The sequence below is a fragment of the Psilocybe cubensis genome, chromosome 1 (genome assembly GCF_017499595.1).
Source record: "Psilocybe cubensis strain MGC-MH-2018 chromosome 1, whole genome shotgun sequence".
NCBI classification, from domain to species: domain Eukaryota; kingdom Fungi; phylum Basidiomycota; class Agaricomycetes; order Agaricales; family Agrocybaceae; genus Psilocybe; species Psilocybe cubensis.
This window is the reverse complement of record NC_062999.1, coordinates 3,629,370-3,644,700: the sequence shown is the minus strand read 5'-3', so window position 1 is coordinate 3,644,700 and position 15,331 is coordinate 3,629,370. Positions and strand designations below refer to the sequence as shown.

Here is a 15,331-nt window from a genome sequence, read left to right as displayed (position 1 = left end):
GACTTCAGGATGTAAACTAGAATGACTATATACTGTATAGACTCAAGTACTCTGGTCTACCTAGGTCTACTCTGGTCTGGTCCAGACCAGTCTATGGACTGATAAATATCATGTGTCTAGAATGGTCTGGAGAGCAAATGAAGATAAGAAGAAAGTAATCTAATCTGATAAGATAGCAAAGTGAGGGAGACATAGAGAGCAGTTTTAACATATACTATGTCTAGTAAAAAGATGCATAGGATATAACATTAAAAGAGGATGGAGTCTGAAATACTTAATGTAGTATTTAGGTCATACCCACATGTACCAATAGAAGATAATACTAGCATCATGTAAGAGCCACTATTAATCAATACCAACTCATTCAACAACAACAATTTTTATAAGGAACAGACTACAGGATCATGAGATCCAAATTAGTGTCCAATCCAAACAACTGATCACCCATAGTAGTATTATAAGTATCAGTAGCAGGATTAGCCACATGCACTAGTAGCAAGCCCACTCAATGAACATAAGAGTTGTGAGACCAAATGTCTGGTTGATTATACTACTCCTCAAATTACACATCACATATCAAACAAAGCAAACTACAAAGAATAGATTATAGGTCAATCAATAGTGCCTCCTTTCTCTCTTCCTTGTGTTCATATTCAGAAGGCTTTAACGGATTATAGGCAGGGAATGCAGGCTGTGGTACGTCCGTCGGAGCAGTGGGGAATTGCATTAGAGAAACAGGGGCTGGGGGAGGGGATGAAACCTGATACGCGTGCTGGTGTTGTTGAGGGGGTGCAGGTGTTTGATATTGTTGTCGCTGGTATTGGGTCGGCGCCTGGGAAGCTACCGTGTTGCTTCTCGTAATGTTAGAAGGCGGGCTGAGGGCTGCTGGTGCATAAGCGACTGAGTTTTGCCGGTTCAACGACGTAGTGAAGGAAGACTGAGATTCTGGAGCTTGAGGGGTGGGTTGTTGATAGAGAGATGGTGGAGGTGATTGTGGGACGGCGGACGGTGTGGATGATATAGAAGATGTAGTGGGAGGCGATTGAGCAAATCCTGCATGACTTGAGGTTTGACCTGCAGTGCTTATAGAGACCGGATACTGCTGATACTGCTGCGGTTGGGTGTATTGAGTGGAATGCAAGGGTGGGGCGGAACCAGGAGATATTTGGGGCGGAGGTGGTGCTGATAAGGGCGCAGTCGTGTACTGCGGTTGGTATGATGTTTGTTGCCGTACCTGTTCATGCTGTTGGCTCGTCTGTTGTTGAGATAGTTCCGGACGAGAGGTTAGGCCGTATCTTGGTTCTTGTACCAAGGATGCGGAAAAAGACATAGTCGGTGACAATGGCTCCCTTCGAGGCTCCGGTTGACTCTGCTGTTGTTGCGGTGCCCACTGAGCAACATATCCGTTAGCAGCATAGTTTGAACCGTAGGATTGCTGCATTTGCTGCTGATATGGCGTCGGGCTCACCGAAGCCGCCGCTGGAGCTCGCCAACGAGGCTGGGCTACTTGCTGTGAAAGAATCTGATCGTAAAGCTTGACCGCCTGTGAGAGCTGTTCGTGCATTTCTGAAAGCATTTCTAAAATAACATTTTGTCAGCCTTATTCCAATAGCAATGCATTGTATCACTAACGTTCTTTCCTTCCCGTGTCATCTAAGCTAAGAGCCAGCTTCGGCCTTAACCCACTAGCTTTCTCGTAAAGCTCCGATACCGCTGGATATCTGGACAGGTCCCTACCACCTTGCGCTTGAACTTGCTCCACCGTTTGATTAAAAGTCAAAATTACATCAGCTTCAAGAGGTTCGAGGTCGTAATTAGGAATTTGAGGAAGAGTGGACTGGTTGACTGACGGAGGATACGATTGTGAATAGCCTGGCCCCGCATAAGATGGTTCTTCTAAACGCGGCGTCTCGATGACAACTGGAGCACTTGGTTTTGGGGCATTGGCTTCTCGCAAGCTCGCCTCGATAGCTGCCCGTAAATCGGGGTCATCATCATCGTCAACCACAGCAGCCTTTCGGCCAGGGTATGTACCTCGGTCAACGATAGGCGGTTCTGAGTACCCCCATTTTGTTGGTGAGGGTTGAGATGGTGCATAACCGGCATGACTGGAACCATGAACTTCCTGTAGTGAAAGCTGAATAGCTCTTTGGAGCTCGGCATCTGCTAATTCACGTGCACTCTTGTGACGATGGCCATGGAGGCTAGTAGAGTGGCGATGTCCCTTGTCGCTATGGACGTGTTTAGTATCTGCGTAGAATGAAATCTAGGAATCACCTACGCTCGTTCGGCCTTCTTCGTAAGTTTGGAATGACATCCGTCGCACACTCTCACTTCTTGTGCAATACCAAAATGAGGTAACGCCATAGTCTTTGAGGAACATGCTTGATCAAAAACCTGACCGCAGTTTCTACAGTGATGTTTACGATTGGTGAAGCTGAAAGGGGTGCGACAACGAAGGCACAGATCGGAGTCAATCCATTCGGGAGCAGTCTGTGTATCGACCATAGCAGAGTTGGCGACTGCCATATCCTTCGGGGGGAATTTATACCCTGAAAATCATGTAGTGTCATGAGCTTGAGAGCTGAGTTACGCACTGACAACTCACCTTCATTGGTCAATGTCTTATACACCTGACCGACGTAGCTCAAAGTGGGCTTTCCTTCAAAAGCGACACTCCAGTTTTGTACAAGGCGCAGTATCATCTCCTTAACGTCGTGATTAAGCGCTGGCATCTTCAAGATGGAAACGAGGTTGTCCATAAACTCCCTTGAAGCGACTTCAGTCAAGAATAGATCCCCGCCATTCTTTATGCAGATATCTGTCAACTGAAATGTGCCAATAAGCTGTGGAACGAGGGAAAGTTTGTGCATGTAACCTACACTTAGCGCCAGCAATTGCACATTTGGGTTCTTGTGGTTTAGTCTCCGCTTCAGGGCGCGCATAGCATCCTTGGCTGGCACGGATTTCGAGCGAATTTGATCACATATCTCGAGGTTGAGTGCAATATCCTCTCCGCCTGCTGGTAAGAGTTCGGAAGTTGCTTTGTCTGGATGGTGCACATCGGTTATACGACGGTCGGGTCCACAAGTACACTTGAACTTACCAATTGCATCATCAAGCTGGGAGCTCCCCCATAACCAGGCCCCTAGAGTTGACATTGGTAAAGGGAGATACGAATGTTATGATCCGTAAAGTCAAGTCGTTTAACGAATGAAGCTAGATCTCGTTTGAGGATTATTGTTGAGTTCTGTTCTGGTGCAGATGAAGGTGTAGTACCGCTGCACTTCGCAGGTGCTGGTATATAGATGACTACGTAATCATCCCCATATATAGTACCTGTCCTGACTCAACAAATTAGTAAACCTGTAGTAAACAGCTCGTTCGATACTCGTGTTGCTTATAGTCTGTAGCTCGCTCGTATGGGTATTTTGTACAAAAGCAGCCAAGGGAAACCACATCCCGGAGGGCTAATGTCGCTAAAGGAGAAAAATATGATTTCCCCTCATCAACCTTCATCAACTGTACCAGCATGCGCGATACAGGCCCATCTTCAGGCAATTACCAACAATGCGTAGGTATTGTACAGGTATTGTGAACGTTTGTAGTCGTTGATATATTTGAATGCCTTTACAAACCCGAAAATCACTACACTACCAAAGTTGTGCTTCGCTGCAGCATGTATGAATCGATCGGGATTTGCCACAGAGCGGGCCTGCATTCATTGGGTGTCAATCAACACGGTCAACATACCAAATCCACTTCACATTGAGATTTTTGGAGATGCGTTAGAATGAATGAAAGACGCAAAGACTCCAAGCGAGCCACCTGCTTCAAACTCTGTGAAACTACCTTCAGATGGCAATAAGGAACTCAAATGTCATCGTCCACGGCATACAAGGCTATAAGCACAATTCATCTACAGACCAGAAAACATGTTGGGCAAGGGGTAATCTCTATATACCAAGAAAGTGCCGGAAATACATGTACATCACACTCAAACTACCGGCCGCTCAGCCATATTGTAGTTGGCGTTATTCACCCTACCCAAGCAAAAGTTGTGCTGCCGTCGGGGGCAGATTTGAAAAAAAATCCGGATATGAAGTTGGCGTTCGCAGCACAACAATGTTAAAGCTGAATTTGAAGTGTTTTGAAGTATATCCCGAGTGAGCCACATCAAACCGGTTCTTTAAGTACATGGTTTGTTTAGGATGCAGAATTCAAACTAGTCAATACAATGTCACTTGCAATGACTAACAGAGGAAAGACTCTTTGGCAACAGGGAATTGAGCAAACGAATAGATTCGCAAGAGGAGCATGTAACGATTACTGCGGAGCAGAGGTAGGTAATTTTTGTTTCAAGCCTGACACAAATTGCATTAATATCTCCAGGGAAGCATCTACAAGGGGTCGGCGGGGTCGATATCTTTATGAAGAGGTATCAATCAAGTTTCTGAAGGAACCATTTCTGGCACCATCACTACAAACCTTGCCAATTCATCGACTTACATGCCCTGCTTGCGTACATTTTCCGTCATTTTCCGCTTCCCAAATACTTCTGTCTTGGCTCCTCCACACTCAAGTACATTGGCCGTTTGCCTGATAGTTTGCTTGTTCAATGTGAAAGATAACTCCGGTTTGACTCATGCGCATATATTTGTTTGAAAAAAATTTCAGCGATGGTCAAATAATTTTTGCGTTGACACGAGTGAAAATGGTGTTGCTGAAAGTAGAGATCGTCATGTGGGTCATTCGATATCTGAAATGTGTTGTGGCATTCAATGTGGGACTATGTTCAGTTGGTATTCTGAGTATCCTGACATGATATAGGTTTATGTAGTTTCCCTGACTGTCGAATCAATGGCCATACCTCATTCTTCTGCCCCACAGTTGAATCATTATATTGTTAGAGAAAGGCTTGAGCCTGGAGCATCCATATCCGGGCATATTCTCCATCTTGCTGAATGAGCTGGTCATGGGTACCTTCCTCCAAAACTATCGAATCATTCATATACCTAGAGCAGCGGATAAGAGATATAAGCAAGGCTGGTAAAACAAACACGATCATAGTGCTTAATTTCGAGGCTTACAATATAAGATCGGCATGTCTAGTTAGGTTTCCAAACCGATGAGAGGAGAAAATCATTGTTTTGTTTCCCCTTAGCCTGCGCAAACGCTCGAAAAGATCTGAAGACAATAATATAAGACCACGAATAAAGCGCATCCAGTATTGACTCTCACCATGTTCGGCTGTTGGATCCAAGCTTGCAGATGGCTCATCAAAGAGCAGAAGTCCAACGCTATGCTCTGATGCAACAGAGCGCATGAACGTCCTTGCTCTTGAGTGTCCTTATCAGCTATATACATTTTACAGCTAGTCACAGCAAATACTCACAATGCAATTCTTTGCATCTGCCCTCCACTGAGCCCTCGGTTACCAGCACTACCACCGCCATCTACACTGGTGATATTGCCGGCTTCTCGGACGCGACTGTAATCGACCAAATTGCCGAATGGATTTTCTGTCCCTTCCGGCAATTCGGAATAATAGTCTTGTACAGGCCGTTCAAGATATGTTTCATATTTTTCTGGCAAACGATCGATGAACGTATGTGCACCACCCAGCTCAGCTGCGTGCTGTATTTTAGAGAGGTCGTTGGAGTGATATGGATCACCCAGACCAATGTTCTCTCGTATCTGTCGAAAATATCATGTTCTGTGGGGTAAGGTTAAAAATTGCTCTGAGGCTTACGGAAAGAGGGAAGAGTGTGTAATCTTGAAAAAGGACCGATATAGCGCGTCTAAGGTCGGCAATACGGAGAGTCTTGACGTCTATCCCATCAATAAGGATCCTGCCTTCAGATGGGTCATATAATCGAGCTATGAGTTTGAGAATGGTGCTCTTTCCGGAACCATTAGTGCCTACAATTACCTATAAACATAATCAGATAATGAGTATCGAAATTGTAGGTACAAAACGTACGCAAAGTTGGCCTCGCTCGATCTTGAAGCTGGTGTTGCGAAGTGCATAGGTGTCGCTGCCCGGGTACTTGAAACTAACTTGACAAAACTCGACACTGATACCCAACCGCAGGGTTTGGTCATTTTCTGGAAAGGGGACACCGAAATTTGGATCGTCCTGATCAAGTTTTTGCTGTTCTTTCGTTTTCTCCGTTGGGACGACTTTGACGCGATTGGGTATTCTGGCGACCTCGTATAATTGAATTACTCTAGCAAATGTTGTTGTGATAGATTGCGTGTCATTCATAAGTGAAAATGCGGTACTCGTGAAAGATGTCGTAGTTTGTTTGATGAGATTGAGAGAAGCAAGGGACAATGGAATGGATTCTGGTTGTCGAAGTGCCCGAACGGCAAAGACAATCTTGCGAAATAAACGTCAGGACAATGATCAAGGAAAAATTTTCAATAGCTTACCGACCTCTGGTAATGCTCGAAGAATTTCGGGAAAGAAAATGAAATTGAAGATGACATAGGTATCAGAGTTGTCCATAACAGCAGCGTAGAAATCAGTTGCACGCGTCGAAACGCGGTAAACAGCCTTTCGATACTCTTGGAGTAGAGTTAGGCGCCCGTGTATGATTCAGAATGGATAGGACGCACCTGACAGAAGATATGGCGCGATTCCAGAGGCCACAATTTCTTTCCTATGGGTGGCATCGGTCACCGTCTGCTTCAAGCCCTCTGACTTTATGTAGTCTGCGTCATTCGTGGTAGCTACCCATACAGAATTGCTCTTGAGATTTCCCAGGTGAAACTTGGGGCGTTGATGGAATCCAAGGAGGGAGCATAGGAAAGCCAACAGCAGCCCATCCGGCTGGTCCCTCAGTAGATTGAAGAGAACAAGGGATTGTGTGACGAGTTGGATAGCGGTAGAAATGGATCTAAGGGTGACGCTAATAACGGTGAATGCTAGGGGCTCGATGGACATATGCGAAAATGGTTGCTGAAGTTGACGTTGAACCGCGGGGTCATCGAAAGTAGGGACGTCGAGTCGAGAGTAGGCGTGAAAGGTGTGGACAGAGTAATAGATCCTGATGTGGGTTCTAATGGGCTTCGCGATCCTTTGAATAGCATATCTTAATACCCGAGTGGCAGAAGAGGACACGAAGGCGCCAATGATGATGTTGCTGAGGAGGGCAGGGTCAATAGTTTTATGTTGAACGGCAGAATCAACCTGTTGCGATTGAGCTGAAAAGAAGGAGGGTAATTGAAAAAGAAGATGAAACATACAACTGTCAGTAATTGTCCAGAGTAAGAGAGGGCAATGGCGGGCACGATAGATGAAAGCAGGAGAAGAGACAGGTAGACAGCCAACAGCAACCAACATTCACGAATGGAGGCGACCTCCTTGATCATACGCCACACATAAGGTAGAGCCTGGATAATAACACTCCATGACTGATGTCCTGGCGTAGTAGGCAGGCCTTTGAGATCTTCGTATACATCCCAAACGCCGTACTTGGAGTGCCTTATGGTCATGGCATGAGCAAAAGTCTAGTCTATTGATATTTATCTTTGTATATCCACGCTAAACCGACATCACTTTGCCCCTGTGCTACAGCTTCTCGATACCACCGCGCCGCCTCTTTCTTGTTTTTCTTACACCCTTTACCATTAGCTAGACAAAACGCAAGGTCGGCTTGAGCATCTCCGTCTCCCAGACGTGCCGCTACTGCATAATAGCTCTGCATCTATAATTAGCACCTTACATGCACCACTTCAGAGGTGGGAGACGCACCACGGCCATCTTCTGGTCCTTACCCACACCCCATCCATGAAAAAAGCACTGTCCGACTTCGTAGATCGCCAATACAAGCTCTGTCTGCACAGCGCCAACCTCAATCGTTCTTCCACCGGTCCTCACATTCTCCAGATCGCCTATGGCACTCTCAGCCGCTTTCATTAGCCACTTAAATCCAAGCCTCTCATTCTTCGCGCATCCCCACCCATGTCTAAGCGTCAGTCCGTACATTAGCATCCCTACACCACATCCTCCGCCTTCATTTGCTGACCGTTCGAAGCACCGAGCTGACTCGCCCAGTCGATTTGCTTCGTGGTGTTGGATACCGAGCTGCAGATAATCCTGAGGCGTTCGCGGTCCTGTGACCTTCTCTGCATCTGCAGCTTTAAGAGAGGATTGAGGTCTGTTTCCAGAATTCGTCGATTGCCCGAACCCCGCTCCAACAGGCGATGGCACAGGGCTTTCATATTGATAAAATGAATAATTGCTTGAATAAAGGCTCGAAGGCGAGGGAAGCGGTTGCTCGACTGCTCTCATAGGTTGCGGATTTGTCGGGACCGCATTATTCTTCTCTGTTATTGTTGCCGCCGACCGGACGCTCTCTAGAGACTGCCTCGAGTTTGCCGATGATTGGATCGTAGACGGCGGGTGTGTTCCAGTTGGCGTCGGTGCACGTCGCGCGTTCCTCTCCAACACCTTCAACTTCTGGTCTCTCATCTCTTGCGGGACCTGAACTTTAACCCTTTCCCCCTGTGCATGCCCTGGGTGCGAGCTTTCCCGCACTGGTCTCGAGAAATTCGCAGTGACAGGCTGGACAATCGGTGCTCGTCCCGGACCAGGTCTCAGCACAGATGAACTGCGCTCAACTACCCTCTCTGCCCCATCTATCCCCTCCTCCGTAACGACCACCGTCGGTGTTGGACCAGATGACCCTGTCAACTGGTTCTCTCCACGAATGTCTGCATTAGGAATGTAATAGTCAGGCCTGCGTACGGTCGCTCCTGTCGCCGTTGAATTCCATGAGTCTCTTAGCGCAGGCCCCTGAGACGGGCTTGAGGAGTACATGCTGGAAGAGTCGTCCACAAAGTAATCGTAACGACCATAATCACTTCGCTCATCATCAAAATCACCCTCTCCTTCCCGTGTAGCCCTCCTCGATGACTGTTTATAGTTACTGGACTGTGTTGAAGATCGCGTGCCGGAAGTATCTGGGTCCCAGTACGAATGTTGATCAGATATTGATGCAGTAGCGTATGAATCCCGAGCAAAGTGACTGTGAAGCAACGGTGATGGCAGTCCATTGGATGCAAGCAAGTTGTCCCCTGAAGTATCGACTTTTAAACTGAGGTTGGCCATTTGTCGGCGCGGCGGCGAATCGTGAGGCTCATAGTAGTAGTTATCCACCACATTATTGGAGTCTGATTGAACATAAGCATATTGAGAACCAGAGCTTGAAGGCTCTGGCTGGTACGCATACGCGTAAACCTCGTCGTGAGAGGGCGACGAGGACCGAGGTGAATGGTTATAATTATAGTTGGCAGTTGATTCATTGATATAGGGATCCTCGCGCGTCTCTTGAATGGGTGGCGTATGCAAATCCTGCTTGTGCTGCTGGTCGAGGGCCGAAGCAGTCTGGCGTGCTCTTCGCGAAGAGGTCCGGCGCACAAGGTTTGTCAACGGGGACTCTGCATGGTTTAACGATATAGGGCCAGAATCGGACGAATTAGAGGCTAATTTAGGGCGAGAAGAGGAGCTTGGAGGCATGTAAGATGAGGGTGGTGCCATTAGATTCATCGCGGAAGAAATGGAAGAAACAGAAAGAGAGAGGAAGTGGCAAGAAGAAAGATTCAAAGTGGAACTAGCAGCAAACATCATCCCGTCGCTGATCACAGAGCCATCTCCAATTGCTAATTTTTCCATAGACGGTCGGCTGGCTTGGCCTGCGCTGCGCATCCATTCATTCACTAGCATTGACAATCCTCTCCTTTACTTTTCATTTATGTTAGGACGGTTTCCACATACCAGATCATTCTACTTCCATATACCCCTGTCTTTATGCTTCTGGTTGTCATTGATACCAACCAACACGAATACGTTTACAGCCGTTGACGGGAAGACATCACCTTTGCACGTATTCCGCGCCACAAGTCATCTTTCGGCACATCTAACACCCAACTGCCGTTCTGATCTTATCGGACAAAATTACAGTGATTAGTGAATGCAGAACGACGAACTGAACTCTCGAAGCTCTCTATCGTAGCAAAAAAATACAGGTGTTATCAGTGTACATGGGGTATCTGCAACTATGCAATTCGTTGGTCTACATCTAAATGCCCGTTCGTCTTCTCGGTGTCTGCGTCACTCGAGCTCCAGCACCAATTCCAGTATGCCGAGGTGTACCGGGAACGATGATTTTGGATTTACTTCCGCTCGCCGTCTTTGCCGCCAAAATCGCTTCTGCCTGTTTCTTCGCAGTCCTGAATGGATTAAAAAAGGGGAAAAAAGCGTCAATGTCGATGCAGCAGGAAAAGTTGACACCGATACTAACTCTTCTCGTTGACGCGCCATTTCCGTCTCTATCTCCGCCTTCTTTGAGAATTCTCGATCCGCTGTACGCCTATTCCCTCTCTCGTCAAAGTGCTTCTCCTTTACCGAGTAAAACACGGAGCCCAATTCAGCTACAAAAACCATGAGAACCATGTGCCTCGGAGTTGAATGTAGTATAAACTTACCAAGCCAGAGGGGATCAATGGCTGTTACTTGCGTCATATATTCTTTTGAGGTTAAGATAAGCTCATGGTACACGATATGGGATGGTGTATCTGCCATTTCTGATGAACAACACCGGCTCCTAGATTTTGATCAAAAACTCACATCCTAATCCATACAAAGCACTCGTAGGATGAAGGTGTGTAGGGAGACCAGAACGGATGTTGACAAATTCTCCGATACCCTTGACTCGAGCTGCTTGATGGAAGTAACCAGCTGTGATAGCTTTTCTATAATATCGCTGTGAGAGCGGCTCGTTAATTATACGCAAATGGGCGCTCACCTCACTGAGTCAAAGTCTGTCCCAGTAGATATGATCTCCATCTTCTGGAACTTCATGATATCTTCCAATTGTACCCGTACTTCGCGTGCTTTACGGAGCAACTTTGGATGCAGGAAATGACGCATTGCCCACTCATCACGATGCCTGAAATGTATTGACAGTCAGTGACAAATGCAATCTTTGTTTATACACCATCTCGTACCCATGGCTCTTCCATTGATTAAAGACGTTCAACAATGTCAAATGGTCGCTTTCCGGAACATTGAACTTTTCTCGAGCCGCGTCCGCCTCTTCCATTCTTTCCTTTGGTCTGTAAAAGACACTTGGTACAGACAGCATAGACACGATCGTCAGCATCTCGGCAGAACACTTATAATCCACCGAGGCGATCAGCATCTTTGCCATTGAAGGTTCCATTGGGAACTCTGACATCTTGCGGCCGTCTTGGGTTAAATCACCTACATTGTCCAGGGCGCCGAGGACCCAAAGTTGATACATTGAATTTAAGATGTTCGCCTATAATGGTTGTCAGTAGAATGTAATAAAAAATATGTAAAAATGATCAAATCTTTACCTGAGGTGGCGGGTCCATGAAGTCAAATTCAAGTAGGTTTTTCACACCCAATGACTTCAGTAGCAGAACCGTATTTGCAAGATTGGTCCGTTGGATTTCGGGGATGGTATTTTCAAACAGCTCGTTGCGGTAAGCCATTTCAGTATACAATCGATAGCAAAACCTAATAACGTCAAATGAGAAGGAGACGGAGATAATCATAAAGCCTTAGACTTGCCCACTTCCTGTTCTACCAGCCCGTCCTGTACGCTGATTTGCATTTGCTTGACTAATAGGAGTGATTTGGAGGGCGTCCATGCCGACTTTGGGGTTGTATACTTTGAGTTTTGAATATCCAGCATCAACAACGTACAAGATGCCATCAACTGCACTAGTATAAGCTAGGAGCGTCTGATAGAGGGGATGTTTCCTACCAGTCAATGATGTTTCAGCAATATTCGTTGCTACAATGACTTTGCGGCTGCCGTCACTTGTAGCTTCAAATATTTTGGCCTGCAAATCAGCAGGCATTTGCGAATAGATAGGAAGGATTGAGAGTGGCGCAGGTTCATCGAGTTGAGAAAGCCGTTCTGTCAATGTATTTGATGATTTGTACACTTTGAAGTTAGAATAACACAAACCTTGCACGACCTGACATGTAATCTCGATATCCTCTTGACCAGTCATAAAAACGAGGATGTCGCCAGGAGGGTGAGATAGATGGATCTGTAAGACTTGCTTTACCGCACTATCAACATAATCTTCACAAGGCGACTTGGAATGGGTGATTTCGACGGGGAATGTACGTCCTGGAATAGTGTATGTAGGAGCATTACCATAAAATGCCGAAAACTAGGCCGATTTATCAGCACAGGTGTAAATGGATAAACAAGAAACGAACCTTGTCTGCATTCATTGTTGCAGAAGTCACAATAAGTTTGAGATCACGCCGCCGGGTGAGAACTAGTAGGAGTTTCGTCAATAAGCTAAAATGCATGGATGTAAGGAACCATACTTTTACGAAGCAGTCCCATAAGCACGTCAGTGCTAAGTGAACGTTCGTGAGCTTCATCCAGAATGATGACCGAATATCTATCAAGGTCTCCTTCATTCAAGGACTCCCGTAGAAGGACACCATCGGTCATATCTAGTAAAAATTTAGTATAGAAAATTATCTCAAGAAAAAAATTACATTTTATCTTGGTGTCAGCAGAAGTGCAGTCCTCAAACCGGATGGCGTATCCAACGGTTCCACCTAATTTACACTGCGAAATTGGATTTTAAGTAGAGAAAGCAGAAAAAAGGAGAAAGGATGTACCTCCATTTCCTCGCTGACTCGCTTGGCGACTGACATCGCGGCTACACGTCGAGGTTGAGTACAACCTACAAGACCATGTTGACAATACCCATCCTCGTATAAAAACTGAGCGAGCTGCGTTGTTTTTCCTGATCCAGTTTCTCCAACGACGATGATAACTGCAAATCAATTTCATCAATGACATGCAGTTTATTCGAATCATGAGCATTACCTTGATTTTCTCGGATAACCTTCATCAATTCTTCTCGGCAGGCAAAAGCAGGAAGATACTCTCTCTGTTCTTTTAATGTCCTGGTTTTGGAGAACGAACTTGCACCGGTACTTGACTTCAGATGACTAGCAAATTTGGAATCGCCCTTGTAATCTTCCTGGCCTTTTGCTTTTGCTTCCTTCTCCTTCCTTTCAGCTTCAGCTGTACGATATATAAATGAAAAATAATAGCTATGTGAATGTCCAAATCTGACAAGTAGACCAGAACACCAAACGATATGGACGTACCTTCGGCTTCGGCTTCCTCATCCTTAACACCTAAGACATTTCCCAGTGCTGTTCCTCCAAGGGCAGCCAGTTTTGCGGCAGCCTTGGCCCTCTCCGCTTGCTCTCTCTTTTCTTTTACAAGGGCACTACCCTTCTTCGAGAAAACAGCCATGTCGCTTGATGGATCACGTATGGGATTGATAGGTTCTAGTTGTTTTGTATAAACTGTGCGGCCATCAAGGAAGGGCGGCTTGAGGTCGTGTACCATGACGTGTACCGTCGATTCAGAATCGTCTTCAAAGTCAAGATCCAGTGCTTTGCGCGTGGCAACACCCGATGTAACCATCCTGTTAGCTTCCCACAAATCGTTGTCGGCATTCTAACATATGTAAGGTATAAAATTTTGAGGTGATCAAGTTAAAGATTGAAAGCCTTACATATTGTGCTTGACGAGCAGAAATCTTTTTCTGGTTGGAGCGTCAGTAAGTGTGAAACAAAAAATGGGGGATAACTTACGACTTGTTTAGTCGCAATCTCTGCCTCCTTCAATGCACTAAGGTCCTCATATTGTGCAAGTGGATTATGTTCTTCATCCCCAGCCATACCGCCATCCTCGGCGCCCGTATACCAATCACGGTCCAATTTTACTTGCTCTTCTTCCCACTCGCGCGAATCCAATCCGAAAGCTCCCTCGTCTCCATCTGGACTTCCTCCTCGAGCAACTCTCGGTGTAGGTGCATCCCAACGACGATTTTGCGCGCTCCCCCATCCACCTCCATCCTCTCCTCTTGACCCACGAGGCGTAGAATCCCAAGGAACATTTGGCACGCGAACGCTGGGAGCGTCCCTGGAGGAAGGTCCTCGCTCGTTGGGTGTTGCATCCCATCCACGACTTTCCCTGTCATCTCTACGATCTCGTCTGTTGCTCCATCCTCGATCTCGGTCCCGATTAGACCTGCGTTGAAAATCTCCCAAGCCTTTGGGTGCATCATGGCGCGTCTCCTGGGGGGCAGGTATTCCTTCTACATAGATAGTGCATATCTTAACACAAAACACCTCAAATGTCATGTAAAGCCTCATACCTCTTTGCCTTTCCCGATTACGACGATATTCTTCGAGTCTTTGTCTGCCCGTTTCGGAAAGGCCACCAGGATGAGAAGGTGTTTCTTCGCCCCGTTGTCTTATATTATTAGACCGAGAAGCAGGAAGACTTGGAACTATAGTCGCAAGTTAGATGAATCACGAAAGTTGAAACGAATTGCGGACCTTTGAAAAAAGGTTCATCTCCATCATCATCTAGCTTTTGCTTCTTCCTGCCATTTATTTTCTCGTCAGCAGCTGCTGCCCTTTTTTCCTTTGCCAGCCGGTCAAGGCCTAGAAGCGATGTTCTTGGAGTTGGTGGTTCGAGGGGTTTAGCAGGTTGCCGGAACGTATGTCGCTAGGGCCAGGTTAGAACTTCTTAAATTAAAATTTTGGCGTACGTACCGTATCTGCCCTTTGAAGACCACCTGGACGGATTGGCTCTGGTTCCAGGACATCACTGTCGATTACAGTGATCCCTTCAACTGGATGTGGTGCGACACCTGTAGCCTCCTGCTTTGCATGCGACAAGATTTCTGCATGCAGTTCTGAGAGAAATGAATCTTTGAACTTGCCAAAGGTTTTTGCAGCTGAATGAAATCGTTATTGAGCGAAACTTGATGCAACACCATGTATAAACTCACCTGTGATGAATCCAGCGGTTGAATTAGTTTTCGCAATGTCGATCACACGCTGGGCCAGCAAATCATTTGGATTTAAGGTATTAAGGGCCCTTGATAATTTTATTGCGATATTGTGGTTGAATTCCTCATGAGCATTAGTTGGAGAGGACATTGGGATGACTCCGAGCTCGTCGTTGAGATTCAAGTTTGGCCGCGCTGAAGCGCTTTCTCTTTCGGAGTAATTATGTCACCTTTGATAGGCACTGCCACTGATGCTCAGCACAGTGTTTTCACACTTCCTTTCAGTTCACCACCCAATGATCGATAAATTTTCACCTTTTCATTCACCTTCTTTATCTGCTTTTTAATAACCACGATACCGAACGCTGCGTACATGCCTACTGACAAGTGACAACTTACACAGCTGCCCACAAGAAATTATTTCGACATAAGCTCACAATTCTCT

General features: G+C 46.2%; 5 protein-coding genes across 5 annotated transcripts; all 5 read right to left on the bottom strand.

Moving 5' to 3' along the window:
• Positions 1-604: 604 nt before the first annotated feature.
• On the bottom strand, positions 605-3,161 carry JR316_0001258 (Vacuolar protein sorting-associated protein 27; the record flags this gene model as incomplete). Its single annotated transcript, XM_047887068.1, has 6 exons — positions 605-1,578; positions 1,633-2,231; positions 2,282-2,552; positions 2,609-2,828; positions 2,883-3,049; positions 3,107-3,161. 6 exons carry the CDS (start codon positions 3,159-3,161, stop codon positions 605-607), a joined length of 2,286 nt encoding a protein of 761 aa, XP_047754814.1.
• A 1,745-nt stretch (positions 3,162-4,906) lies between these two features.
• On the bottom strand, positions 4,907-7,500 carry JR316_0001257 (Putative multidrug export ATP-binding/permease protein YgaD; the record flags this gene model as incomplete). Its single annotated transcript, XM_047887067.1, has 9 exons — positions 4,907-5,015; positions 5,091-5,187; positions 5,242-5,339; positions 5,396-5,697; positions 5,753-5,932; positions 5,984-6,382; positions 6,440-6,570; positions 6,622-7,195; positions 7,252-7,500. The coding sequence occupies 9 exons, from the start codon at positions 7,498-7,500 to the stop codon at positions 4,907-4,909; spliced, it is 2,139 nt and encodes a 712-aa protein (XP_047754813.1).
• Positions 7,501-7,726: 226 nt separating this feature from the next.
• On the bottom strand, positions 7,727-9,526 carry JR316_0001256 (Mitosis inhibitor nif1; the record flags this gene model as incomplete). The annotated part of the gene is made up of 1 exon (XM_047887066.1): positions 7,727-9,526. The coding sequence occupies one exon, from the start codon at positions 9,524-9,526 to the stop codon at positions 7,727-7,729; it is 1,800 nt and encodes a 599-aa protein (XP_047754812.1).
• A 562-nt stretch (positions 9,527-10,088) lies between these two features.
• Positions 10,089-11,526, bottom strand: JR316_0001255 (Pre-mRNA-splicing factor ATP-dependent RNA helicase PRP16; the record flags this gene model as incomplete). Its single annotated transcript, XM_047887065.1, has 7 exons — positions 10,089-10,239; positions 10,311-10,440; positions 10,495-10,584; positions 10,637-10,761; positions 10,815-10,958; positions 11,017-11,330; positions 11,389-11,526. 7 exons carry the CDS (start codon positions 11,524-11,526, stop codon positions 10,089-10,091), a joined length of 1,092 nt encoding a protein of 363 aa, XP_047754811.1.
• A 69-nt stretch (positions 11,527-11,595) lies between these two features.
• Positions 11,596-15,037, bottom strand: JR316_0001254 (Pre-mRNA-splicing factor ATP-dependent RNA helicase PRP16; the record flags this gene model as incomplete). Its single annotated transcript, XM_047887064.1, has 14 exons — positions 11,596-11,957; positions 12,009-12,219; positions 12,269-12,330; positions 12,383-12,514; positions 12,560-12,632; positions 12,686-12,843; positions 12,897-13,097; positions 13,184-13,541; positions 13,600-13,629; positions 13,679-14,184; positions 14,245-14,379; positions 14,429-14,600; positions 14,648-14,832; positions 14,887-15,037. The coding sequence occupies 14 exons, from the start codon at positions 15,035-15,037 to the stop codon at positions 11,596-11,598; spliced, it is 2,736 nt and encodes a 911-aa protein (XP_047754810.1).
• Positions 15,038-15,331: the final 294 nt, after the last annotated feature.